Source organism: Arvicanthis niloticus, chromosome X (genome assembly GCF_011762505.2).
Source record: "Arvicanthis niloticus isolate mArvNil1 chromosome X, mArvNil1.pat.X, whole genome shotgun sequence".
Lineage (NCBI taxonomy): Eukaryota > Metazoa > Chordata > Mammalia > Rodentia > Muridae > Arvicanthis > Arvicanthis niloticus.
In genome coordinates this window covers 6,661,725-6,686,829 of record NC_047679.1, presented here as the reverse complement: position 1 = coordinate 6,686,829, position 25,105 = coordinate 6,661,725, and the positions used below count along the sequence as shown (strand labels likewise).

At 41.4% G+C, this 25,105-nt stretch overlaps 1 protein-coding gene across 14 annotated transcripts in view; it reads right to left on the bottom strand.

Annotated features, from left to right (window-relative positions):
* Positions 1-25,105, bottom strand: part of Cask (calcium/calmodulin dependent serine protein kinase) — a 340,810-nt gene that overhangs the window by 6,818 nt on the left and 308,887 nt on the right. For 8 of the 14 annotated variants that reach the window (XM_076918411.1, XM_076918414.1, XM_076918415.1 and 5 more), the window contains 6 exons: positions 24,220-24,416; positions 20,312-20,427; positions 13,714-13,794; positions 13,539-13,619; positions 9,174-9,376; positions 2,186-2,269 (listed from right to left, as the gene is read on the bottom strand). In XM_076918411.1, the coding sequence (XP_076774526.1) occupies positions 2,186-2,269; positions 9,174-9,376; positions 13,539-13,619; positions 13,714-13,794; positions 20,312-20,427; positions 24,220-24,416 (762 nt within the window). The remainder of the gene's footprint in view (positions 1-2,185; positions 2,270-9,173; positions 9,377-13,538; positions 13,620-13,713; positions 13,795-20,311; positions 20,428-24,219; positions 24,417-25,105) is intronic. The other 6 variants (XM_076918412.1, XM_034484810.2, XM_034484813.2 and 3 more) reach the window with 1 other exon arrangement.

Sequence of the window (25,105 nt, the reverse complement as noted above, 5' to 3'; positions counted from 1 at the left end):
AGAGTGACATACAGATAGTATATGGGCAATAAATGCTATTAAAAGAACATGTGCTTGTTTGACTGATACTGGTCCCTTTAGGATTTTTAGAAGTATTACATTTATTGTCAAGAGACTGGGTGATTGGGAAATGGGGCTCAGGGTAACAGAGTCTGATCTCTGGAGAATGTCAAAACTGTGTTACCTTCAGGGACCAAGGAGTTCTGGGTGCCAAGCCCTAGCTAAGAACCCCTCTTCCTGTTCCGTGAGGGTACAGCTTTCTGGCAAGGGTATGAGCAGGAACTAATTCCAGCCCTGTGCAGGGACAGACACAAGAGTAGCCAGGAACTCAATGTTCCTTATCTGAGCACTCTGACCAATCAAAGTCTACTGGTTTAGTCACCCTCTACAGGAATTTCAAAGCAGGACACAGCATGCTTTGAAGATCAGTGTTAACTATCCCAATGGTTGCAAGACCTCAGTCACTAGTCACCTTTTGAGGCTAAATACACACATGATGCTTGTACCTGAGAAAGCATAATATTTTCACTGTGGCTCAGTTTCATAAGAAACAAAACCCCCTTTCAGCAAATGTGTTCATTAGAGCCAGGAGCGCTTCCCACCAGTCCCTGGAGGCACATTTCTAAAAAGTCAGTCTCTGTGCGGGGGCGTTGGGGGGAGGGTGTCCTCTGTGCTATGTGGTCCTGGGCCTGGGACACTGCTAGCAGGTTCTGGTTTGTACAGAAGGCTGGGCTGATGCAAACATTCAAGAAAATTTATGGCTAGACAGAGTTCTCTTTGCAGAAGAACAAAGCTCCCTTGTGTCTGCATCCTCTAAGGCTCTGTTGGCTTCTTTTGCAGCAGCTTGTCCCCTTGCCTGTGAACAGGCTTAGCTCAGTGAAAACAAAATGCCTTTATTCTAACGGCAAAAGCAAGGATTTATGGGAACCAAATGTCTACATTCTACATCTATTAAAAGACACAGGCCGTATTTCATCACCTCCTAGCTGGTACTTACAGGCAATTTTCTGCACCATTTTGGCAGCTATGGAAAATGAGTAAAAGGGCAAGACAACAGGCAAAACAAAAACAAAAACAAAGCAAAGATGATAATTCAAGAAAAATACATAGTAACCAAGGAAAAACGTTAACCACAACGAGGAGTTTCAAACACACATGGGAAAGTAGAATTTCACAAAAGAATGTCTTTTGCCAATGAAATGACAAAAACAAAGCAAAGCAAACAACAACAACAACAAAAAACAAACCAGAGATTGAAAATATGAGCGCTAAAGGTCAACCTAAATCTTAAAGGCATAGCTAACTTCCAAGCTTTAGTCTGACTGTACTATACGAATGGGTTAGTGATCGCTGGACACAGTTGGGAGTCTGCTGGTTTCTAGAATCTGCAGAATCATGCTCTTCAGGATAAGTTTACAAGGAGTGTCTTCCTAGCTCAGGACCACAGGAAGTAGATGTGATCACACTGCCAGCATATGCTGCCACCCTAACTTTCCCAGGGAATAACCTTCTTGTGGTATTGGTAAGAACTGGGACCAGCTCTGGCAAGTGCTCACTTGAGTTGGCTTGAAAGCGCCCAGGATTTATTCTTTTTGTGGGTCTGGGAATAGAACGTAGGGCTGTGTCCATACTAGGCAAGTGAGAAATGAGGCTCACTGCCCAGGCCAACTCATGAATAGGTTTGGTAGTCTCCAGAGGTCTTCACAAGCCAGGGAACCTGGGCAGCCCCATCAAGGTCCTAGACTCTTTATAGCCCCTCTTGGCTCCAGAAGCTACCACTGTTATAACGCAATCCTGTCAGGGAAGCAGTAGACTAGCTGCCATGGAAGGCAGAATCTGCTTGGAACACCTCGGTCCTTGGGAACTGAAGGGCTTTCCCCTTGGAATTCCCAGGTAGATGTATTAAGGAAGGCTACAGGCTGTCCTACTGACTGGTCTAGCTCCTGGAGCAGACCTCCTGCTGTGCTAGGGACGGGGCTGGAATTTGTCTACTGTTCTGATCTCAGAAGAAACACCCTGCCCATGTGGTCTAATTCCCAATGTTGAATGAGGTCCTTGTACTCTGGGAATCAGAGTGTCCAGCAAAAGGACAAGGCGGAGTTTTACTCAGGTGTCTTCAGTGCAAGACGTCTACACTCTTTACCCCAGAGTGTGCTTATCCAGAGAAGAGCAAGTTCACTCTTACCTCGTTTAACCCTGGAGTGATAGTTGGCGCCGCAATGAAGACAACAAAAGGAGCAAACTCAGCAGTTCTCAGAACCTTCAGTGCCTGTGCGGGAGAAGGAAGACACTTAGAAGAAGAAATAACCGAGAGAACATGCAGAGGAGCCTATAAAATGTGACCCAACTGAAGACATCAAGGCCTTGGCTTAAGTTTTTGGCAACATAAAGTTATGTACCAACTTTATACGCTGTATTTTGCTTTCCTCCTAAAGGGCGGACAACAGCTCAGAAAAGAAGAGCTGACCAACTGGACCTGTTTGTTATGACTCTCACGGCTTATATGTGGGCTAATGTTCATTTAAACCTGGTGATTTGATGGAGCCTGAATTTCAGTTGATGGGAAATGCATTCTGGGGAGACTTGGATCTGCAGGCTGGCTTCACACTTGATCGGGAACCCACTTTGTCACATATCAAACTGCCAGTTGCTAACCAAAGAGAGCAAATCTTGGCCACCATCACTGTGTGGGCTGGAGTCACATTTAGAGACTTTCTGATGAAAGTCCCCCAACCCCAGGGGACTCAAGCAAGAAAGGGAAACCCTTGCCCAGGGCTGCAATCATTAAGTCCTGCCACTAAAGACACTGTGTGGTTGTGGTCAATGTCTTGACCCATGTGAGGACATGGCATTCAAGTGGAAGGCCCTCTGCGGTTCCTTCTGGTACCTTTCCAAAAGGTGGCAAGTCTGTGCACATCATTAGTTTGCTTAGATGTGTGCCTAGGCTGTGATGAGCTGGCATAGGAACCAACTATCTGAAGGCCCACTGTTTCTGTTCCTCCCCTGGGAAGCCATGATATTCTCAGAGGTTATAAATATCCATTCCAGGACAAGGCTGACCACATCCAGGTACGGAGTCCACACATGACTGATGTGTGAGTGATTCATAGCCATCAGGAGGAAATACCTTGCTGCTCTCTGTTTAATTTTAGTTTTCTTTCCCCAGAAACAGGTATATACCAGCTGGCTTCAAACAAACAACCCTTCTGTATTGGCCTGGAGCTATTGCTTGCTGCTCTTTATACAAGAACCAAACATGTGTCTTTTGTTACCTATGTATTTTGCTTTATAAATGATCTTTGCTTTTGTTTTCTTTCCTGTTTCTCCTGCTCCATCCTTTGCCTGGTTTATAGTAGTAGCCCTTAGACCAAGTCCCTGCCTCTAGTTTTAGGGGCTTTTAAATCCATATTTTAACCCACTGCTAGCTGATCTTTCTGAGATGCAAACTCTCTCTTCCTCTCCAAACCCTTCAACGGCCCGCTTCTACATTGCTGGGAAAACATGTTCCTTGGCTGGGACTCATGTTTAACTCCTGTCTAACTCTGCTCCATTCCTGGGTAGACTGGCCTTACTGAACAACCTTCAGCCCTAGAAAAAGTCCAGCTCTTTCTGGCTTCTTGGCCTTTCTGCTCGGTGCTTCCTGTGCCTGCACTTCCCCTTTCCTTCCCACTGTCCTTTCTGCTTGGTTGAATAATCCGCTGGAAGCCAGATTCTGAAAAGCTCTGTTTTGAACATGATCTCATATAGAGAAGAATGACTCCATATTTCTGACCCTCCAGCCTCCATCTCCTGAGTGCTGGGGTTACAGACATGTCTGGCTTTATGCAGCGGTGGGGGCTGAACCTGGCTTTCATGCATGCTAGGCATGCACTCTACTGAGTAAGCTGGACCTTGAGCTCCTGATCCACTTGTGCTGATGATAGCACACCTGGCAGTTTCTCTGGAAAGTTCCCCGTTGGGCTCCGAGGCCCTGCTGTGTGCTCCTGAAGTATCTATCCATCAGCCCCACTGGAAACAGTCCCTAGGGGGTGGTCTGAGGGCTAAGGCTGTGTCTTGCTCAGTTGTTTCTTTTATTCTCAATATGATACACGATAAACTGCCTTTATGATTCAGTAAAAATGTAAAAACAGTCAATGCAATATGTACAACATTTATCCTGGTCTGCAGCAGGTCTAACCAGAGAGCTGTTGCTCTCTTACCATCTCAGCACACAGAATTCTAATATCCAATCTGATATTAAAGGTTCTTACTTTTGAGTATAAGTCCTGCCTGCAGTAGGATTCTAGTTTTAGATTTTGCTCACATACTGTCTTTGGGTGGGTGAGGGGAACCTGGCTCACTGTCTCTTTGTTGGTCAAGCCCCAGGCTCAGAGCCGCCTTCTAAGAATGCTTTCCTACTTGCTTTTATCCCCAAGCTACCTCTTGAGTGCCCACTGGAATGGCCTACCAGCCTGTACTGAATGGAGCTCAGAGGACAATGACAATGACACACAAGTAGGAGATGGATTTCTTCTTCTTAGCCACCCTGCTACCCACCACATCCTGTAGGTGTTTTCTATTTCTAGCCTGCCATCATGCTTGTCCACACAGATTGCACCTTGGAAAGTAGCAGTTCAGCTCCCAGTGGATTAGCCACACATGCACTGTGTGCTGTCCTGAATCTACAGCAGACAAGGAGGACCACCCAACTCAACTGTGAAATCCCCAAGGAGGGCCATGTTCATCACATTGCCAGAGGTTTTTGGTACCCTCCCCCATGACACAACGTGTAGGACCAAATTTAATGCTCATCACAATAAGTACAATAGTTCCTGTGGTTAGCATGTTTGTTCCCCTGTTTTTTTCATGTCCCTTCTATTTCTATCCTGTATTGCTGCATTTTACAAAATTCCAATGTTCCTCAAATCCCAACTTGTCTAGTTAGGCCTTGGTGTCAGCATCACTACACACCTTCTCATTTGTTTCTCATAACCCCTATCCTCATATCCTGTTCTACTTATGGTTTTCAAGCAGGAGCCAGGTTAGGTCCAGGCTCTGCTTAGCTGAGATTCGGAGTCACTTCAGGGATAGGAAATGGAACTGCTCATAGGATGGCCCTCCCTCAGGCGGTTAACAACCGAGTTAAAGATGAACTCTTAAGGTGAGATACAAATTTGTTAACAGTGACAGGTAAATCTTTCTGTATGTGAGGAGAGGAAGGAAGGGAAGGAAGGAGGAAAGAAGAAGGTAAAGAGGTGCGGAGTAGAGGGGAGAGGAGGGAGGGAGTTAGAGAAAAAATTCTATAGAAAAATTATGGGAAACATACTAGATTCAAATAATTACTAGATTCATACTAGATTTCAAAAGATTCACTTGTGAAAGAGGTAATATATGGAGATAAATTAATTTTTGTACTCCCTTTACCTATGGGCAAGAATTAATCTCAGGTTATCGTTGCCAAGGCAGAAGAAGTCATTTGACCCAAGGACCTAACTAACAGACAGGCCCCATTAGACTAAAGTAGCTTGTAAAGCTACAAAGTATACAGGAAAGCAGCTTAGTTGCTCTTGTACACAAACCCGGGGGCTTCGGGAAGAGCACAGTAACTCCATTACGCTAACCAGAGAACAGAAGAGCTTCTGGCTCTAGTTTGTGTTTTGGTACTGAGGAGGAGATCTAGCATCCTCCTGCACGCTAAGCAGTACCTCTTACCACTGAGCTAAGTCCCAAGGCCCTGACTATTTTTCTTTTTTTAAGTTTAAGATTCCTACTAAGTTTGAGACTTATCTCTGGATGACAACTTTTCTCCCTGTGGGCCAAGGCAAAGCTAGAAATAATCTGCTATTAACCATATTTAACCTAGAATTTGGATATACAGTCTAGGCTGGCTTTGGAGTAATGATCCTCCTGCCTTATCCTCCTGAGCACGGGTATTAACAAGTATGTACATCTATGCCCAGCAGCTAGCATTGACCTTGTAATGCTTCCGATTGGTAAATCAGAATACAGTGCAAGTTAAAAACTATTATATTAAGTTCCTATTACATAATATAGTAGTTATTCTATGGTTTCTGCTTTACTGATATAGATTAATTCCTTGAGTTATAGTTTTATTTCCATGAAAAATGAGCTTTATAGATTTTTTCAGGTTTCATTACCCTATATATTTCCTATATGTTAAAAGAAAAAAAAATCAAGGTTTAAACTGTAGTATTATGCACAAGGTGGGAGACCTAGAGAGTGCCCAGAGTTACCTCGCTTATGATGACACAAAAGGTTGGGATTTATCATAAAAAAGAAAAAAAAAAAACCAACCAGCACAGTTCAAAGCTCACTTTCTACCAGCTGGAAACTATTGGTCACTCCCACTAAGGCCATTTTGTTCACATATGGCAGTAGGTACTGACGGAACGAACCCCTTTAGATTACCAGGCCTGGCAGTACAGGAGTGCAATCCCTTGCTAACACGAAAGCAGCCAGATTACTGGTTTATTTTGTTCTAGCTTAGGATTACACCAGGGTCCTCTAGGTTTGAAGTTGGACCACCACACCTTCTTATTTGGTATTGGTACTTAAACTTAGCCCCAATTGTCTACAATAAACTAAGCTGGCACAAAGCATTAGGCATGTCTGAAGTGAGCTGAGCACCAGTGTTAGGTGGTAATCCGATAGCCACCTATGGGAGAAATGGCTTCAGCTGGAGTAGATGTTGAATAGATTCAAAGAAGAAGAGGCACAGGGCACGTTCCCTCCTTTGGATAGTTTCTGAGGCACACACAGGAAGGAATTTCCTCCTCACTTTAGCACTTTTGTCTCTGGGCACATAGCCTGACATATTAGTGCTCAGTACAAGTGTGTTGAATCAGACTGTTAGAGATACAGTAAAAGCCTCAATCTAACCAGCTAGGGTAGGAAGGGGCATGGAGGGAAATGTTCTAAGAACAAGGCCCTGCCTGAAAGTAAGTCACTCATGGCCACAGACATCCTGAAAGCAGGATGAGGGTGTTCCCCAGCCCTGGAGAAAGAGAGAGGGCTGAGGGCAGGGAGGCCCAGGGGAGCCCTGTTAGTATGGACTCCATAAGTATCCCTGGTTCTACTGCCATATATAGCATCCAGCTAGGAGTCTAGACTGGGCAGGAGAGCCTGGGACCAGAGTGGTCAACCAGTCTATACAGGGGCCAGATAGCCCTGGACCATCCTTGTCCCCAGAACCACAGCCCCATAGTGGCTAGGGCAGAGGCCAGGATGCCTAGGGCCTGCCCTCAGGGGTCAGTGGAACTGAAAGATCACAGTTGTGAGAGGAGGAGAAAGAGGAAGCAGGAGAGGAGTGCAGGTGAGCTCATCCAGCAGTCAGAGCAGCAGGGGCCAGTGTGCCTGGCAGGAGGAGGTGCCGGGCCAAGTGCAATGGAGAAAGGATCTGCTGTGGACGTCCTGAGGAGGCTGAGAGATGGGACTCCCGCTCAGCAGTGCAGAGCAGTGCATGGCTGTGCAAGGGCCAGGGGACAGGGAGAGCTGGGTGCTATGAGTGGAGCAGCAGCGGCAGCAGCGGTGGTGGTGGTGGTGGTGGTGGTGGTGTTGGCGGCGGCGGAGGCAGCAGCAGCAGCAGCAGCAGGGGAGGCAGAAAGCCCTTGGAAGTGGCCTGAGGTAATGCAGAGGGATCTGAGGAGCCCTGCAGCCAGCATACTGCTAGAGACATTACTACCAGCAGAAAACGACGTTCAGGTGAAGACCAGTGTGGAACCCAAGGAGAGGATGTCGAAGACCAGGACCAGGATTGAGACTTTGCCTCTAGCCACCCCTGGCCAGAAGATTTTTCCAATCCCTAGTAAGGAGGGATTAGTAGTTAAACAAAGATCAATCTGTGTTACACATCATCATATTTAGTTCTCTATAGGTCCAAGTTAACCGTTAAGTAAACTACAGTGGTTATCTTACTATTGTACACCGCCCTAGCCCCTAACCAGATCTCATTGTGACTTCCAAGCTTCTGAGTACAGGAATCCCACTTGGTGCTGGACTGGAAATGGATGAGCCTATTGGCCATGGGTTAGAATCTTGGAGCCCAGAAACTGAGCCATCAGGGCCCAGGTCACACAGACTGTTTTAGCACTAAGGGATGGCTTTGAGAGCAAGTCTCATGCAGTGGCCTTTCAACCAGGATTTTCCCTGCCTGGGACAGGTACATAAGCCTCCTCCTGCTGAAGCAGAGTCTGCTCAACCAGGAGCATGTCTGCACATCCTAGCAGGTGGTATGCCTATTCCAATCTAAGTGATAAAAGCTGTGGGGTATAGATCCATCTTAGAAATGGCAGATCGGAGTCACTAAGAGTCCCCACCAGCCTGTCCTGTAACCTCCTCTGATGTCTATCATCCCCGAGTCCTTTTCCTTATGCTTTAAGGCCCACTTCTACTTGGCTTATGCTCAGGCATGAAAACGTAGGCTGTCAGCATTTCTGTTTTGCTTGTTCATGCTAAGCATGTGCCCACCCTACTGCTGAGCTAACACGATGCCAATCTCTATGTGAAGTCTTCAGCCTTCTCTTTCCCAAGTTTCATCGTTGCTATTGCTTCCTACATATGACTTGGTTACAAAACTCAACAAACCATCCATCTTTGGATCTAGCTCCTTTTTGAGTCCTCTTGGAGTTCATTTCTCTCTCAGGAAAGGAAACAGCAGAGGCTGAGAGCCACTTCGGTTCTTAATTCCTGCTCCAGCTAACACTGGGCTCACTCACGCTTGCTTTCATTAAGCTATGGCTGTTTCATATCCGGACCTCAGGATCAGTTTCTTACAAGAGATCAATGTAAGATATTGGCAGACGCTCTACTGGTCCAGCATGGCAGTACCATGAGAACAGAGGTGTGTTGCCATGATAACAACTGCCAGAGCCCCATTCTGAGGTCAGGTCAGTGTAGGATTTCTGGCAGGCACAGACCCAAATGGGTACTTGACCGAGTTTCTGAGTATAAGCCGCAGAAGAGAATAATTTGCTTCTTAAATGCATGCTGTATACGCTGAGTTCAATGACAGGTTAGTTTGCATCCTAGACTGGTGACCCAGGAGGTCTTGAGTACTTAAGCTGAGAGAATTACTTTTGTGACCCAAAACTTTCTTATAGAATTTTGGATTTCAGAATCTGAGCTTGTGAGCATGCAGGCAAGACGGAGTGGGTTCAGGGTGGCTCGGACATTACCTGAGGCTCCACATCCAGAATAGCAATCAGCCCCTGCTCATGGATTTTCCGAATGGTCTCCAGTTTTGTCCCGTACATTGCATCCTCATGGCTGCCGTACTCCAAGTATTCATTATTTGAGATGTCTTGCATCATTTGGTCATGAGATACAAAGTAATAATTCTTGCCATTTTCTTCATCTTTCTTTGGAGGTCTGGTTGTATCTGCAAAGTTCCGTTCATGAGAAGTTTAAACAAATGGATTGGTGAGTTTATATTCCCAATGGACCTATTCAACTCAGTCACTCTCTCTCTCTCTCTCTCTCTCTCTCTCTCTCTCTCTCTCTCTCTCTCTCTCTCTGTGTGGTCTGGGTGTCTGTTCATGTGTGTTGATGTATGAATGTCTCTTTTTCCTTCTTGTTCTCTCTCTCTCTGTACGTGTGTGGTCTGGGTATCTGTTCATGTGTGTTGATGTATGAATGTCTCTTGTTCTTGTTTTCTCTCTCTCTCTCTCTCTCTCTCTCTCTCTCTCTCTCTCTCTCTCTCTCTGTGTGTGTGTGCTGGGATCTATGTCTTTGTGTACGTTAGACAAGTACTCTACCACTGAACTCTATAAAGTTAGCTCCTCAATTGTTTCTTTCTTTTTTTTTTTTTTCAGAGCTGAGGACCGAACCCAGGACCTTGCGCTTGCTAGGCAAGCGCTCTACCACTGAGCTAAATCCCCAACCCCTCCTCAATTGTTTCTTAAAAGTTCATTAAGCTATAGCTTAATGATAGCACATAGCTGCAATGCTGGAAGGTGGGAACAGGAAGGTTACATGTTCATGGCCAGCCTGGGATACAAGAGACAGTGTTTCAAATATATATATATATATATATATATATATATATATATATATATATATATATATATATATATATAGGCTGTTTTTTTTTTTTAAGAGTGTTTCATATCCTCTGGCCCCATCTTCAGTAACACTGTAGATTTTAAGACAAAGCAATTTAAGAACCATATTTATCTATGCATAGTAGCATATCAGCTGCGTTTTCTTGTTGTTTAGTGAATATCTCAGTGTTGTGATGTATTTCATGCCACACCAGGAGGAAAAACATGAAGTGACTGTGATGTTTTGAATGAAAAATGGCCCTATAGGGTCAGCTTTTGAATACTTGGTCTCCCGTGGGTAGAACTCTTTGCAGAGGTTGAACCTTGCTAGAGAAAGTATATCACTTAAGATAGGCTTGGCGAGTTCACAGCCTTCCCCCACTTCCAGTTTGCTCTCTCTGCTTTGTGTTTGAGGTTGGACATATGATCTCTCAGCTTCTTGCTCTGCTGCTATGCCTCCCCTGCTATGATAGAGTCTTATCCCTCTGGAACTGTAAGCCAAAACAAAGTCCCTTTTCTGTAAGTTACTCTGATCATAATATTTTATAACAATAGAAATAACACTAATAGAGTGGGCCAAGATTAACATAACTCACTCTTTTTACTTTGGTCCCTTGCAGAAAGAAGAATAAAAGAATGGACAACTATGTGTGGTTATTCTCATTTAAATGAATGATAGTGAAATAGTTCAGTTTCTAGTCTCATGAGCCACATTTCAATGGTCGAAGAGCCACAAAGGACTACTGTATTGGATAGTTCAGATATTGAAAGTGTTAGTCTATATTATTTCATAGATGAGGATGCTACAATACAGCAAAAGACACACCATACTGAAACAAATGGGCTTCAAGAGGTGTGGCTATGATTATCATAAAAGAACTAAAACAAACGGAAGTTGTGAACTGGTTTATAGGCTAAATTATTTTTCAGAGGTGTTTTGTTGGCATTGTTTTTGTTTTTTTGAGACAAGATTTTGCTTTGTAGCCCTGGCTAGGCTGGTACTTGGTATGTTGCTCCAGCTGGACTCAAATCCATAGCAATCCTTCTGCCTCAGCCTCCCAAGTGCTGGGGTTACAGGTGTGTACCACTGTGGCTGCTTTCCTTTAAAGTTTTGTTATTTTTATTTTATGTGCAGGAGTATTTTGTCTACATGTATGCCTGTGCCCATGTGTGTGCCTAGTGTCTATAGGCAAGATGAGGGCATTAAATCCCTTGGGACTGGAGTTATAGACTACTGTGAACTGACATGTGGGTGCTGGGAACCACACCTGAGTCCTCCACTAGAGCAGCAAGTGCTCTTAATTGCTGTGCCATTTCTCCTCTGCCTTATAGTTTTATTGAAACATAACCATGCATATTTGCTGATAGTTTGTCTATGGCTACTTTTATTCTTCAGTGGCAGAGATGAGTATTTCTGGCAGGGGTTATATGGCTTTCAAAGACTCCAAAAGAAGGGTTTGTCACCTCCCAAGTCAGTGTACACTAAAGTAAATGCCAATATGCAGAACATATTTTAGCAAGTATTTTGTTAAACAAAGTGCGGAAATTGGTGTTATGGCTTAGAAACAAAATATTCCCCCTAAACGCTCATGTGTTAAAGACTGTGGTTCCCAGTTGACGCATTCAATCATTGAACAGCAACTAGATCAAGAGAGCTTTGACCTAATAATCAGTGGGTTAATCTGCTCATGGATTCATAATTGGGTGGCATTACTGGAGGACAGCAGTATTTGGAAGTAGGATCTAGTTGGAAGAAGTTGTTCATCAATGAGGGAATACCTTTGGGCATCACATTCCTATCCTGGCTTCTCTTTTTCCTGGTTGTCATGAGGTAAGTATCTTTGTTCTGCTATAAGCTTTTGCCATCATGGTATTCTGTCTCACCACAGGCTCATAGCAGGGAAGTGAGCAGACTACCCATGGACTGAAATCTCTGAACTGTGAGCCAAAATCACTTTGTGCCTTTTAATTTTTTGTTTTTAGATTTTTGTCACATTGGTAAAAGTTGAACATAACTGGACACACACACACACACACACACACACACAGAGAGAGAGAGAGAGACACGCGTGCGCGTGTGCACACACACACACACACACACACACACACACTTTCCTTTGTCTCCCCTCCTCCTTTTTCCTCCCTGATTTTGTTCTCTCATCTTTCAACCACCTTTCTTCTGTACTGCTTCATTCCTTGAGTAAAGACAAAATTTCTGCTACTCTTTGATGAATATATGCAACTTAGAAAGAATGCTTTCTCCAGTTACACAAAAAGCTTTAGTTACCATACCTAATCTTCAGTTATCTCAGGTAATGCACAGTGTGTATGCATCTGGGGTCAAATAAGACATGCCAGATGTCATCAAAAGTAAGTTTTCAAACTGAGCTAGTTAACTAGGCATTTAATAACCAGGAAGTTTAACTTCTATGTGATCAAGATGAAACTAAACATTACCCAAACTCATTGTATTCGTGATACAGACATGGAAACTGAAAGAACATTTCAAAATGTATGAATATAAAATTTCAGGAGCACCAACTGCAATACTTAATAAGATTTTTGCATGCTAATTTGTGAACTTTCTGAAGCCCCCTGGCTTTCCGAGGTGTACAAGGACCTTGCTTATGAGCACCCAGCAGGAAGAAACAAGTCTTGACATTTTCTCCTGTTGTTCTTTTTTGGTTTGTTATTTTTGGAGGCATGGGTTAGAAATGTAGCCCTGGCTGGCCTCAAACTTGCAGGGGTTCTCTTGTCTCCACCTCTTGAGTGCTGGATTACAGGTGTGTGCTACCTGGTTACATCTGTAGCTCTAGAATCATTCTTCTTTTGCTCTGCTAAACCTGAATAGAGACCTAACTTCTGGATAGTTTTGGGAATTGAGATATTGAATAATATGAATAATGATGTAAATAATAAAATGATAGGTCAGATAGCTATGACTTAGCCACCACCTATTCCATATACATATAGTCCTGAACCCTTTTTTACAACCATGGGTTATTCTGTTTTACAGTTGAGGAAACTGAAAGAAGGCCGGAGGTTGACAATATGAAATAGACTACTAAGGGGGACTGAAAAATATTATAGGTCTGAATTCCTTATACCAAACAACAGATAGTCCATGGACTTGGCTTTAAGAGTGATAAGAAGTCAATAATATAGATAATAAGTAGAGGAAACATGGTTGCATTAGAGAAATTGGAAAACCGTTAAAGCTTATTTTTTAAAGAATCATTCTAGATATTGTTTATGACATATAACTGGAAAAATTAGGTTACAAAAAAATGTAACAGACTAATGCTGTACCCCCATGGAGTACTTAGAATTTGGAAAAATAAAGTTGGAATTTCCTTATTTTCTCCATTGCTTTTGTTTTGGATTTTACAAATTTCCTAGAGTAAACAGTTACTATTTTGGTAATTAGAAAAAATATACACATTACAGTGATAAGAATGTGATAGGAGAAAAAAAATTCAAAGAGACTGATCTATTGCTTACGTGGAATAGGGTACGCAAACCGGTCCGGGTGCTTTGTGATGAGGGTGTTTTTTATGTGTCTTCTCCCAACACCATGTGCACCTATGTGATTTTGTAAACAATAGGAAAATTAACAACTAGTAATAACATTTGTAAAATCGTTTGGAGGTAAGAATAAGTATACAGCTAAACTTACCTAATAAGACTAATGTTTTCCTTTTGAATGCTGGCAGTTTGACTACTTCTTCATATGTGACAAGATCTAATTGATCAAACACTAAAATGTAAAGATTTAGAAGAAAGGTAAGTTCATGGAATGGAGAGCTCATGTAGGTGAATTACAATTTATTGGAAAAATTAAGCTACAGTAACACCACGAATCCCACTTATGACATGTAGCCTACATGTGATTTAATTCATAGTGCCATTATGGGACAAAGTTTCATTTTTAAGCCCATGAAAATGACTGAAGAATCAGGAACAACCAATGATACGATGAGTTCATGCAGGAAAGTCCAATTCTAGAGGATACCATATCATTTTTTTTTTTCATGCAGTATTCCAACAAATCATTTGGATTCACTCAGAACCACATGCTGTTCATATTTTCACAATTCTAAGAAACTGGCAATACTAAAAAGAAAGAGTCTATAGGCAGCAACCAACACAAGTGGAGCATGGATGCAACTGAAGGCAAGCGAGGAGGGCCAGCCGGAGCGCTTTCAGAGATGGGTGAGAAATGCATGGTCATTCAGTTTGTAGTTCATGGGACTGCTCTTTGTTACTTCTTATGAACTGATGAAGGCGGCATGTTAGAATCTGTCAGAGCCAAGTTCTGGAAGGATTTTTACAAGCTTTCAATTGAATATTCACAAACCCTACAGTAACTGAGGTCTTGGGATTTTAAGTAGGGAAGCATGCATTCCTGGCCCAGAAACTATGTCAGCCATTAATTAGAGAGGAAGCTATGTGGTAAATTAGGATGAACAGGATGGAATTTATCATGGACAGCCTGAGCTTAGAGACATTTGAGAAAGAAATACTTTAAAAATATGTTTCTGAAACCTGCCTCTTAACAACACTATAATCAGAACAATTTCAAGCAATATGGGGAGGTTATCATAATGAATTATCATTGCTGTTGAAGTTCAATGTGGTCTCCTTCTCACACACGTTTGAAAATTCCCCTGAGAAAGCTAAGATCCTACATCTGTGTTTCCTGTATCCCTGCCTCCCATCCCAAGGACACAGTGAAGTTTCTTCTTAAAATCTGAGTTTTCCCAGGATTTGAAATGGGTAAAATAATCTAGTGAAATGGATTCTCTGGTTGAATCATTCAGAGAGCTTCTGCTCCCTGCAATAATATGGCCACATAATCTTGAGAATCAGCCCAGTCCTTTTCACTCGTGAGCTGCACAGTAGCAAAACTTTATGATGCAAAAAACATACCATGAAATGCAATAGATCACAAGCACAAAAAATGAACAAAAAGTATCATTCTCAAAATATATAGATAAAGGAAGATAATATATTAAAATAAAGGTTAGTGCATATTAATGGGTCTTTGTGCATTTCTTTTCTTTTGATAGCCTGATTCTAGAAAAGTTAAGTAAAAAAATCCTTTAGACCATATTCTCTAGCAATAGCTTATATTGGAGAAACATTTGCAGGATGTCATGGTCACAAAATAAAAATGTACATAAGACTTCCTGTGGTAGAGCTACCTCACTGTGCTGCAGTGGGAACAGAGTGATGGGAACTGCAGAAGTAAAGGCAGGAGTCCTTACGGCAGAGCTTTCTGTACATATTGTCCTGAATACTATATCCATCAAGGAAAAGTGCACTTATGGGAAGAAGGGCATCAGCAAGCTGATGGGTTTTAAACTATTACAACCATCAAGTGTTTTAAACTATTAAGACCATCAAGATGATGATGACATGAAGTTTTCTGAAAGGGAGACACCTCTCTCTCCCTCTACAGAGCCCTAATGTGAGTCTTGCTTATTTATGTTTTTGTCATTGTCTAAAAGTACACGAGTTAGGGATTAACAGTCAATACGCCACAAATGAAGCAACAGGTAGGTAGAACATTAGAATTTGAGCCATGAACGAGCAGCATGAAAAGGTTACTCTGGTTTAAACAAAATTGTCACATAGTCATAGGGTTGTGAAACAAAACAGAACAAAACACAACAGAGCAAAACAAAACAGGATATTTGAAAAGAGTACTTAAAGACTGAACTTATGAAGGGTTTAAATTGCTTGCTGATTAAAGAAAAAAAGGACTTAATAAAATGAAATCATTAAAAACACAGAGGCATAGTTATTCAACAGGTTACTTACATGCACAGAGGCCATTGGGAGTGAGACAGCATGAAAAATGTACAGGGGTCATTGAAATATGACTTTTTATATATTAGTAAAACAAAAGTATAATAGGCACAAAATAAACTTTATCATGCAATATTTTAAACACAAGGCAAATAAACCACATTAAGAAACAAACTCATTTTAATACAAATTCAATCATACCTTTATATGAAAGCCACGTAGATTTTATATGCTAGCATGTATATGGAAATTTTATGTGTGAATGATAAGAAACCATCTTTAGAGAGAATAAATATAGGGGCCTTTCCTTTTTTTACTTTGTACATTCCAGAATCGTCTGTGGTCTCTAATTATGTGTGTCTATTACCTTATTATTATATTTTATGGGGCTTGGACTCAAACCCAGAGCCTTGCACAGCTAATAAAGTACTGTCACTGAGCTATACCTTAATCCCTACTTTTATTATTAAAAAATTGCCAATGTCAGTGAGGTTCTATGCCACTTTTCTTTAGTACAGCTTGTAGTATTAAGCATAATTTAAATATAATTATGAATACTATTTCAGAAATCCTCTAAGTTCATATATACCCATAAGCAGTATTTTCAAGACACTAAATGCCACTGTTTTGATGGCTCACATTAAAAAAAATGAATATAGACTTTGTAATTTGTTAAAGAGTTGAAGTCAGTAACTTGAACTAAAAGTGCCTTCTCGAAGTCTTGGACTTACGAAGCTCAGTGGCCCCAGAGTACAGGTCCAGCAGGTGACAGTATTGTTTGCATCAGATGCATGTGGTTAAGGTTTCATGAGCGTGTAGAAACCATATTTCATATAAATATTACACATACCATAATATAATTTATTTCCAGGAATTTAGAACTATTGCCTGGCATACTTTGTTTATATTTCTCTCGTTTCCTGGTAAGCTACTTAACATTTCAGGTGCTTAAGTATTTAAGCAACTATATTGGCGGGAAAAAGTAAGCAGTTAACACTGAATCTTTGCCGCCATTTGAAAGGCTGAAGGAGCTTCAAATATCTCACAAAAGCTCCCAAAGATAAAACCACAAACAAACAAACCCCCAAAAACTCCTAAGAATGAATCTCAACTAGTGGCATTAGCCTGGGGTAGCCAGACAGCTAAAGTGGTTGAATGAAGGGAACCAGGCAAAAAAGCTGGGGCATGTGGGTATGCAGGGGTAATAGGGAGTGAAATGTCTATTTAAAATGGACACCAGCAACCTATAGTCCCAAAGGAAGGAAGTGGCTTAGTGATGTTGCATTCATTATTTTGCCAAGGGATGTTGGAAATCCAAAGTTTTATGCTACATAACCTGATTTTCAAATGTGGTATCATGAAATTATTTAAATACTGTGTATGAATAAAATTTATTTATGCCACTGTATTATGTAGGGTGTAAGCTGCACAGTTTAAGCAGAATTCTGCTTTAACTAGATGTGAGAATTTTCTTGGTGATAAAAAAATAGATTTGGATGTTATGATTTCCATTCTTGGTGCTGCTGATAAAGTCTCTACTCTTTATTTTACTTGATGATACAAATAATTTCCAACTTTGATTATAAGATTTAGAGCTTGTCATCAATGGACACATGGGTAAAAAAACCCATGGCCTTATTTTGAATTACTGCACACCACAGAAAGAACAGAGTTGCTATATTTCCTAGTCAATTTCTGAAAGAAATCCTTGAGCTGTCTCGTTCGATCTGTGAGCATCTGGCTAGTTGTTGCTATGAAAGAATACACTATTTCCAAGTTGTCATAGCATAGATGGAGGCTGACTATTTGACAGCAATTCTTTATATGGGCAATGTGATCATTCATAAGGTAATCTCATTCTAGCCAAAGCAGACAACTGTCTGCTGACAGCCTGGTCTCTTGTAATGCAATGATAAGCAATGGGTTCTCCTGGATTTTAGGGTAAACAAATGTATTCATTGATAAAGTGGAGGAGTGCCGAAGAGATGGTGACAGAAAGAAATGCTAAGCTTAGTTGGGCAAGTATACTGCAGACAGGCCAGGATAGAGAAAGGAAGGAGAGCTCATGACTCTGCAGGGAAGGAACCCTGACAGCAATTTTCTGTCTAGAGACTCACAGACAAGCAGAAAGAAAGGTAAGTGACTATGCAAGGACCTCTCTTCCAAGGTATTCAGACTCCTTTGAAGGCAGCCAGATAAACATGGACAGGTAGGACAATCCCTCAAGCATGACACAGACAATTTGGATGCCAAGAAGAGGTTAATGGTTAGGAAAACACTAAGGGCAACAAAAAGAGTGGTGTCCCTGTCCCCTATGCAACTAAGATATTATTTTTCCTCAGTTGGAGTTTTTGAAAACTTTGGCACATGTTTTGAGATATGGGGATCTCAGGCCAAAGGATGAAGAAGAAAATAATTGTATCCCATTGTCTAAAATCAAGGATAAATACTTTCCAACGTGGACAGGGAGCGTTTCTCAGAGAGCTACAGCCCGAGACATAGGGTACTGCAAGATTTACTCAGATCTACCACGAGGGTACCTTTTTGCCAGGCTGAGTAATGAAAGAACCTTAGATCCACTAAGGTTTAGCATTAGAAAGGACTGCCTTGACCGGCTAACCTGATTGCTTGGTTTGAAGGCCTCAGAGAGCTAAGTGACCAAGTCATACACTTCCTTGGTTGAGCTAATGATCTTGCCTCAGGTTGCCTATTAGGCTGACAGCCACAGTTGCAGGAATAGTTTGCGCTGACCACTGGGAATCCAAATGGGTATGATGGAAGAACCACAATGATGCCCCAGTGTTCCAAGAACAGAAAACATGAACCACGGGAAATGAGAACAACTAGCTTCAGATTGGATGTTGATTCTCTGGCAAAATTCTTCAACAAATGATTTGATTAAGCCTTTGTTAACAGTTGGAGAGGTCGTTTTCTGAGCAATTCACTTAGTTATCCTCAGAGCCGAGTTAAAGGATATTGACAAATTGAATACTGATGGCCATACACCTTCCAATTAGTAGAGTATAAAGCTAATGGTATATTAGCAGATTTACCCGGCTAGTTCTCTGCCTTTGTAGGGTTAAATTAATTTGAGTGTCACCAGTATTTATGTACCATTTAACATTATACAACTGACAAGTTGAATTAGAAAATTTCCTCTCTCACTTGGATGCTGGAGATGGAACCTAGGGCCTTGCATATGTTAGGCAAGCACTTTACTACTGATAGATACATCCCCAGATGATTCAGTGTTTTGGATTTAACTAATGTGATTTAGATTTAACTCATCTCCTGTGTGTTGGTTACATTGTGTTGCATGGGTGAAGGCAGACAGAAGAGAAGGCAAGTAAGCCGACTTGGCAACAAGTACCGGTATCTCAGGCTAAGCTACCTTCCGCTGATACTACACAGTTTTTCAAACAGTGCCACTTGAACAGAGCGGCTGCTAGAGTCTATTTAGATATTGGCTTTACATATTTCTTTCCTTTATGAAACAAACACAAAAGCCATTGTGTGGCTAGTGCACCACAGTACATAACAAAGTATACTTTTAATTGGGAGTAAGAGTGTGCAGAATGTACATGGAGGGAAGGGAAAGAGCCTTCATTGAATTGAGCCATTCCAACTTAATCCATGTGGAAAGTCTCATTCATTCTGGCTTATACAGCAGTTCAGAAACGCTTACATTTAATTTCTGGTTAAGAAAGAAGAATTCAGGAGTCCTAAAAAACTTTTTCTAGAATGCATTAGCATGCTAGAACGCTGCAGAGAAAGCTGCTTTCTGGATTTCTCAGAGATACACTAAATTGCATATGGATGGCTGCAGTCACTTGACTTTTTGAGGCCACGTGCTTGATAGTTTGGAGTTATTTCTGAAATCTTGGGAACTAGGCTAATGCCAACTTTTAATTTCTCAGGAAAAGTTCCTTATTGAAGGGGTTACAGAGAAGTCATTGAACTTAAGTATACCATCACGTATTTTCTTTCAGCTTAAATGACATGCTGTGAGTCTTCTGGGAATTCAAGTGCAATAACCCATCACACTTTACTTGGTGTGCATTTCAGTTTTTAACACAACAGCAAATCCCATGATTCAATTAAACCCCAGCTTCAATACAGACAGAGGGGCGGGAAGACCGGGCTAATCACCTTGTGTTTGTGAGAGCTTGAAAGTATGTACAATGGGGACGGTGAATAGTCACAGAAACTAACTCAAGTTAGTATACATGTTACCCATGCCCTTTCAAATCAGCCACAGAACCCTCTGTAGCACAGTCCTTCTGTGTATCTTTGTCTCTAATACTTGTCATGGGTCCGAATCCAAGGGCCAAGAGGAGCTAGGAGGGAGGGTTATCCTCTTAAGGTCACATCTCTCTGCCAGAGAGAATCCCATGGACTCAGCATACCTAGTTAGGTCTTGGAGATGCTTGACCCAGCCTCAGAAACAGACATGCTTTTCCTACCTGCATTGTGCTTTGCCAAATATTTATCTTTGTACTGCTTCTTTTTCTTGCCAAACCAAGTACAGCTGGCCTGCTGCTCTTGTTTAGTCTTCTCCATGGCAATGCAAGCTACTCGCCTAGTACACAAAGAAAAGGAAGACAGAAGAAAGGAAGAAGGGAGAAAATCCAACAAAGTTAACGCATAATTTTGTCGAGAAAAGAGAAAAAGTCATTTGAAGGCTACACACAATGGGATAACTGTTCCTTCTCAGTTCTTGAGATCATGGACATAAAGAGGGTTCTTTGGCTTTCATGACAACTTCTTGGAAATGGTTTAAGACTAGGCTTAGGTTAAAACTGCTGTGTTCCTTGAGCCCACATTAGCTGATAATAAGGGTAGAACTCTCAACATGTGGTTGTGACATTCAGGGTGATGATAGAGGGAGCGTGAGGCTAGGCAGGCCTGTTTTGCATCCCAGAATTGTTATGCATTAGCCTGTTTATGTGCTTAGTATTGCCCATGTTTCTGGAAGTTTTCACATATCAACCCAAGCAATATTTCCAACAAACTAAATTGCACAGAAATTCTTAAAGTTTATAGTTTTGTCTTTCATTTTATTGTGTAAGAATTTTTTGTTCTTATCATGTGAAGTAGGAGTTCAGCCTCTTTTGTTAAGGACCCTTGCCTGCTACCACTTAGTTTGTATTTTATAGGTACTCAATTGTCCTAGCAGGCTATATAAAAATAAGACCGTCCCTCACTGCTGTGCAATGCTATTTGCTACATAGAAAGTAGCTATTTAGGTATGAAAGTGCTTTGATTCTGCCTCTTTAGTTGTTCTAGCTGAGCATCTCTGAACTACTATATACCTTTGTGAGTTTTGCTTCTTGGCTGAGTAAGACCTTGTTCTTTGTTCAAGAACATCCTGGCTATCCCTGAATTTGTGCATTTCCAGAAAATCTTTAAAGATAACTATGTATGTATGTATGTATGTATGTATGTATGTATGTATTGAGTGTTGGGTACCCTTGTCAGTTCTCCACCTATTTCTTTGAGACAGGGTCTCTCCCTGAACCCATTGCTCATATTTTGTTGGATAAGCTGGAAATCAGGAGGCTGTAGTAATCTTGCTGTCTTCACTTTCCTAGGCACTGGGGTTAGAGGGATGGGGTTAGTGGGTGCTGAGATATGAACTCAGATTCATGACTGTATAGCTAGTCCTCTTAATTATTTTGAGTCAACTCTCCAACCTCTTCATGTGAACTTTAAAATTTGTCAGTTTCAAAACTTAAGGAATTTTGATTGAGATCGCATTGGTACAATTAATACAGGAGGGATAGACATCTTTACAATATTGAGTCTTATAGTCAATTAATGCAATGCTTCTCTGTTTGTCTTCTTTAAAGCCTTATTGAATTTTCTTTTGTTTTGTTTGTGCCAGGTTCTCATGTACCTCAGAGTGGCTTGAGAATCTTCATGTAGCCAAGGATGACATAGATCTCCTGATGCTCTTGCCACTACCTCTGAGTGCTGGGATTGTAAATGTGTCTGACATTTTTTTTCTTTTTTCTTAAAAACAAGGTTTCATATATAGCCCAGGCTGGCCTCGAAGTCACTATGAAAATGAGGTTGGCTTTAAATTGATCCTCCTTTGGGATTCACAGTTCAAAACTTCCCCAAAGGCTTTTCACATTCTAGGCAAGCATTCTACTACTGAGCTATATCCCTACCCTTGTCTCAGTAAATTAGAAACCAGTTCTTTATCTTGTAGTTTCAGGAGAGTTGAACTTATTTTTCTTTGTGAGAGAGGGTCTCTGTAGCTCATGCCAGCCTGGATCTTACTATGTTGATTAGGTTATCCTCGAATTTCTAGAAAATTTCTTGCTTTAGTGCACAATGTATGGGGATTCAGATGGGTTCTACAATACCCAGCTGACTGAATTGTTTCTTAACTTGTGCTGCTATGTCTTTAGTATATCCTATTTTCCCGTAAACAAGAAATAATCTAGAATCCCCCCCCCTCTGAGACAGGGTCTCATGCAGTCCAGGGTAGTCCTGAATTTACTATATAGGCCAGACTGGACTCACAATCCTCCTACCTCAGTTTCTTGAGTACTGGGATTACAGGTATATGCTACCATGCTCCAGCCTCTGTTTCTCTTATCTCTGGTATACCAACTTTCGTAGTCCTCCTAATGTGAGGAAGGGTTCCTGACAGATTGTCCATTTTCCTTAAGCCCGTGGTCTTACTCTCGGTTTTCCAGCCTAATAGTGAATGCCTTCTTGGCAAGGTGGGATACTTGGTATTCGAAGATTTTGTTGAAGGCTTTGATGAAAGGTTCTCATAGAGGACCTGGTTGTTCAGTTCCCCAGTACCCTTTGCGTTATTCAGTGCTTTCAAGCTCATTAAAAAAACAAAGCAAAACAAAACACCCCTTTATTTTCTGCAGCAGTTTTTCTTTGCAGCAGAAAGATTGATCTGAACAGTCTAGACCTCAGCAGAGACAAGAAGCAAACCTTCTTTTTCCATTGCACCTTCTTCTGATTTCTGTAGAGGACTAAAAAGCACATGATTTATATCACTGCTCTAACTAGAAAGAAACCTGGAATGTATGTAATTTTGTTTTTCTTCCTTTAACATTTTTTTTTTCAATACAGGCCCCGTATCTGAGGATGGCTTCAAACTCTCTGTGTAACTAAAGATGACCCTGAGCTTCTGAGCATCCTGTCTAAACCTCCCAAGTGCTAGACTGTAGGCCTGCACCACCACACCTGCTTTCCTCGGTGCTGGGAGTCACATCCAGCGTGTCATCACCTGAGCTACTACATCTCCAGCCCACACATGATTATTCTGAATAAATGTTCACAATGTGACTGCTCTCTAGAAGACATTTTGTGAAATGTATCATTTACAGCAGCAGCAGCAGTGACATCATAAAGACTTAGAAACTGCTTCCCTCCTGCTTATGTTAAACCGTCTGCACAAGATCAGACTGAAAGACAGTGCCAGATGGCAGGCTGTTGCTTCTGTTTGGGCCCCGTTTCCCCATTTGTAGCATGGCATCTGAAGCCCTCATCTACTTTAACACTCTAAATGTAAGAATAGTTTTGGGGAACATGAGATAGCTGAAAGGGGCAATCAAGCTAAAGAGATTAACCAAAGAAAACTCTTTAATAGTGAGAAGGACTGGTGAAAAAGAGAAAATATTTACAGACTCAATATTTTTGGTTATTTTTAACTAAGTTCAAGTATTTTTGTGGGGTATAGGTTAGGGAGTGGCAGAATTCCAGGTTTTGGCAGGCTAAGTTTTGTTATACAAAACAAAACCCAGGTATTAAGTAACCCTTTTTTGTAGTAGATTTCTGGTAGATATTGGGCTAATATTTAAGAGGGTAGATCATGGACATTTAATAGATGATACACATCCTGTCTTCTCTCAGTTAAATAGGCTCTAAAATGCCTGTCTGATTTTACCCCGCTTCACAGTTCAAGCCTTCTAACAGAATAGGTTATCTTTCTGTCTCTGTCTCTTGTTCTATGGATGGAGCCTAGATTTGTTTTCCTGATGTTGAGGTAGGATGGTCATGAAAGGATACAGAGGGATACATCTGGAAGAAAAGGCTATTCTAAAAAGATTAGAATGGTTTGTAGCAGTTAAGGGCTCTCTCTGTCCAAATGATCTGAAGCTAGCCACTCAGCTCGTCTCCCCCATCTTTTCCTTATACAGAAAGTGTGTATCTAACTGGAACCACTATCTGACCATAAGCTGAAGACTGAGAAGTCCTGGACCATTGATTTTTGGATTTGATCTTAGACAACTGAAATTTATATAGTTATGAAAGAAAAGGATTTACCAAGCAGGTTTTATAATATAAAATATGAAATTGAGAACTAGAAGAGTTTCAGCATAAAATAACAAAAACATACCATTCCTGAAGTTCAGGAGAAGGAATGAGACCTGCAGTTCCATTTTTGGAGTTTTCCAGTTTACCCTGCCACCAGTTGTGGTCATCCTTACTAATAATCTGGATGATGTCACCAACTCGGAATCGGATGCCAGCTTCTTTGCAGGGGATGAGGTCATCCTTGGCTGGATCATATTCAAATTGTGCTCTTACATAGATCTATAAAACAGGAGTTTGTAAGACCGGAGGCCATGGTGATGTGAAGACAAACAGTGAACGCTACTCTAATAACCACACATCAGCAGTGACAACACAACAGGACATCAGATGGTGAAAGCTGAAACGATGTATGGAGGTAGGACACAAGAAACATCTACCACTAGAAACAGGGTGCCATAGAGCTTCATTTTCGCTGTTTCTATTTGGAAGGAACACTTAAAATACTTGTTGAATAAATTCTGCTTTTAGTAATAGTATAATTAAGCTCACCAATTTTAAAACTTGCTATGGTCATGGTGATGGTATGGATACATTGTCATGACCATGAGGCAGCCTTTAAGGCATAGAGACTAGTACTCAGGGTAGGTTTTCATCATAAAGTAGCAAGAACTCTGGGTTGGGATCTTGTTTTCATGACACTGGATGCCATGCTTGCATGATGACTGGCAGTGTTGTCTATACACTGCAGATAAAGCTATACGTAACCCAAACAATATTTAAAAGTTCAAAATACAGCTTTATTTCTTTAAAGATATTTTGTCTTTGTCTTTGTGCTTTACTCTTCTGGGAGAATAAAGATGACTCTAAATCCTTGCTTTGACAATGAAACACTTGAAATCAGCACAGAGCATTAAAGCATGCATGGTTCAAGGCTCCGAGCTTTATGGTGTGTGAATTGAGGAGACACA